The sequence below is a fragment of the Octopus bimaculoides genome, chromosome 1 (assembly GCF_001194135.2).
Source record: "Octopus bimaculoides isolate UCB-OBI-ISO-001 chromosome 1, ASM119413v2, whole genome shotgun sequence".
NCBI lineage: Eukaryota > Metazoa > Mollusca > Cephalopoda > Octopoda > Octopodidae > Octopus > Octopus bimaculoides.
The window spans coordinates 96,924,207-96,927,573 of record NC_068981.1 but is presented as its reverse complement, the minus strand read 5'-3'; the positions used below and the strand labels follow the sequence as shown (position 1 = coordinate 96,927,573).

Sequence of the window (3,367 nt, the reverse complement as noted above, 5' to 3'; positions counted from 1 at the left end):
TATATATATATATATATATATTCATGGGAAGAAAGATATATATGCACTTATCATTCACACGTTTATATAAACACACATGCATATGACATATATACATACATAGAGGCGTAATGTATCTAGGTAAATATATATTTACTCAGATACATATGCGGAAAATAACATTTATATACACATGCTTACAAATGTATACAGTTTAGTTTAGTCACTTTATATATATATATGCAGACATTGTCTTTGATGCTTATGTGTGGTGTCTGTTACAGTTGCTTTTTTTTCTAACGAACAACTCCAAAGATTTGATTTGTGTTTTTTAAACAAATGAAACTTTTCTCAAAATTGTAACGTGAAAATGTAATTTTTTGTTCAGAGATCATGATTTATAATTCAATATCATTTCTTGGTTAATTTTTTTTTTGTATTTTAGCTTATATTTTTAAAATTTTGTTTGTAAAATCATTTGTCTTTAGTTTAGTCATATGTTTTGTTTCGTCTCAATAGATATAACCTTGAGTTTTCCGATTGCAGAAAACACCTCTATGTGGTGTTATCCCAATAGGGTTTATTTTCATTCAATTATTTTCTATACAGTGTCGCCACCTGTAGGCAACTTGAATATACTGTCACGCCATAGGTCCTGTAAAGTTCATGTTCATCATGTGAACGTTGGGGGTCAACGTTGTTGGATATGGTTGGGCAGTCTGCATATAGGTGCACGAAGGCAAAGACGGGTGGTTCTGCTGCGGAGAAGTCCGAATAGCGTAGCCCTGGGTGGCTGGGTTCAGATGAGAAGTGCTTTGAGCCAGTGCACATGCGTTAGTTTGTCCAGAAAGACGACATGCTTGTAGTTGAGGACTTACAGGGTGTAAGCTGAGGCTGGACGATACCGGCGGAAGTAGCGTTGATGTGGTGACCGGAAGGAAAGAACTTGATGGCGAGCGCCCCGTATTCGGATGGTGAGGGTAGTACATTTGCTCACCCATACAAGCCTGAGTGTAACCACGGCCACCATTCAAGTACTGGCATTGTGAGGTCATCGAGGTGAAATTCTGTGCCGGATTTGGCGACATTGTCAGCGACGGCTTTGTAAGGGTGACGGAGGAGTTGAGAGTGCGTGATGTCTTCTCCAATATCTGACAAGGAGGAAGGTCTGTGTCAGGATTGTCGCTCTGTATTTCGTCAGATGAATCAGACAGACTGTCGTTGACGCCATCTTTGTTTTCTCCCGTGTGTTGGCTATTCTCGCTACCTTCCTCTTCGCTTCGTGACTTCTTTGTGACGTTCAGTTCTGTTGGAAAAACAAAAAACAAAAAGAAAACAAATTCTTGTATTAGAAACTAATTAAATTGTCATGATCAAACAAAATATATACATTCATAAATAAGCCTGATCAGTCTCACCAAAGCTAAATACCAACAACAATGGTTTTAGTACAGGTAAAATGTAACAAGTATTGGACAATTGCTTATTTTATTAATTCCCCCCAAAATAAATAAATAAATATTAAAAACACAGCAAAGTCGACTCTGCTGGGGTTAGAACTCAGAACTTGGTTCTACCTTTTTCAGTACTTAGGACACAACGAAGTTCTTTGAAACCACGTATTTCCAGAGTTTATGGTAGTAGAGACTTTCTCAAGGTATACATCTTTCTTAGTGGACCATAAAGTGATGTAATAGCGATAAAGAAATGAGAGGGAGAGAGGGAGAGAGAGAGAGAAAGAGGAAGAGAAAAAGAAAGAAAGAGAGAGATAGAGATAGAGAGAAAGAGAGAAGGGGGGGGGGGAGCAAAATAAATGTATGATGAGCGGGCTATCAGTTGTCATGTGTGAGTGAAGTTTGGTACATTAGTCTGGTAACCATATTTGGATGTGGTCTCCAATGCTTGTCAATGTAGGAGCTGCAGCCTTCCAAATATGTAAACTGTAATATCTTTATTTTATCACCACTTGGCAACCGGTGTGAGTGTATTTACGTCCTCGTAACTTGGTGGTTCGGCAAAAGTTACCGATAGATACTAGACTTTAAAAAAAAATACTGGAGTCGACTAGTAAAAGATAAAAAAGATGTATTTTCTAGGCGCAGGAGTGGCTGTGTGGTAAGTAGCTTGCTTACCAACCACATGGTTCCAGGTTCAGTCCCACTGCGTGGCACCTTGGGCAAGTGTCTTCTACTATAGCCTCGGGCCGACCAAAGCCTTGGGAGTGGATTTAGTAGACGGAAACTGAAAGAAGCCCGTCGTATATATATGTATATGTGTGTATATATGTGTGTTTGTGTGTCAGTGTTTGTCCCCTCAACATCGCTTGACAACCGATGCTGGTGTGTTTACGTTCCCGTAACTTAGCGGTTCGGCAAAAAGAAACCGATAGAATAAGTACTAGGCCGCAGTCAAATGACTGAAACAAGTAAAAGAGTAAAAGAGTATATGTATTACATGTGTAAAGTGTATGTTTAATATATATCTTTTATATATATGTAATAATCAAATTATATATTATGCACTTTATTGTGTTATCTGCATGATCCCCAGATCGTGGAACAAATTGTCATGCATGAAACCAGTCCTTGGTGCTAAAATAGGTTGGAACCGCTGTTCTAGGCGAAATGTGCGAAACCATTGAAGTCCCTAAGAAAATCTTCATTATCTGATGTTAGCTATCAACTCCCCCACTTTGTCACTCTCTGTCTGTTAGTCTGTCTGTCGGCCTCTCTCTGACTCTCTCTCTCTCCCTCTCTCTCTCGTTCTCCCATCATTTTCTTGGTTCTCATATCTTCCCTGCCTCTTCTTCGTCATCCAACAATCTCCGCCTTCTAACTCCTTTTTCACACCCTTTAACTATTTTGTTTACCTTTCCCTCTCGATCGTAATTCTCCTTCTACTTAGTTCTCCTCCTCCTCGTTCTAGTCGTCGTCGTCGTCGTCGTCCTCCTCCTCCTCCTCGTCATCCTTCCCCTCCTCTTAATACTAATTCCACTCTTATAAACATTTATTCTTCTGCGCTCTACCACCCCTTGCATATTCAAACCACACACACACACACACACACACACTCACACACACACACACATTCTCTCTTGCTCACGTACGCACAGGCACACGCATACACACGCGCAGACACACACACATGCACATAAAGACACACATCTATCTATACATATAAATACACACGCGTACTCTTATTCAAGTACAATGTACACAACCACCTCTATATCGACACACACACACAGACATACACACATAATATAATATAATATAATGTAATATAATATAATATATATATATATATATATATATTTATATACATAATATATGTATATATATACGTATATACATATATGTATATAAATATACATATACATCATATACAT

The 3,367-nt window shown here is 38.6% G+C and overlaps 1 protein-coding gene across 2 annotated transcripts in view; it reads right to left on the bottom strand.

The window, feature by feature from the left end:
- Positions 1-30: 30 nt before the first annotated feature.
- The window catches only part of LOC106879539 (T-box protein VegT-B), a 163,176-nt gene continuing 159,839 nt past the window's right edge, over positions 31-3,367 (bottom strand). For both annotated transcript variants that reach the window (XM_052968471.1, XM_014929280.2), the window contains one exon: positions 31-1,285. In XM_052968471.1, coding sequence (XP_052824431.1) covers positions 621-1,285 — 665 coding nt within the window. In that variant the 3' untranslated portion in view covers positions 31-620. The remainder of the gene's footprint in view (positions 1,286-3,367) is intronic.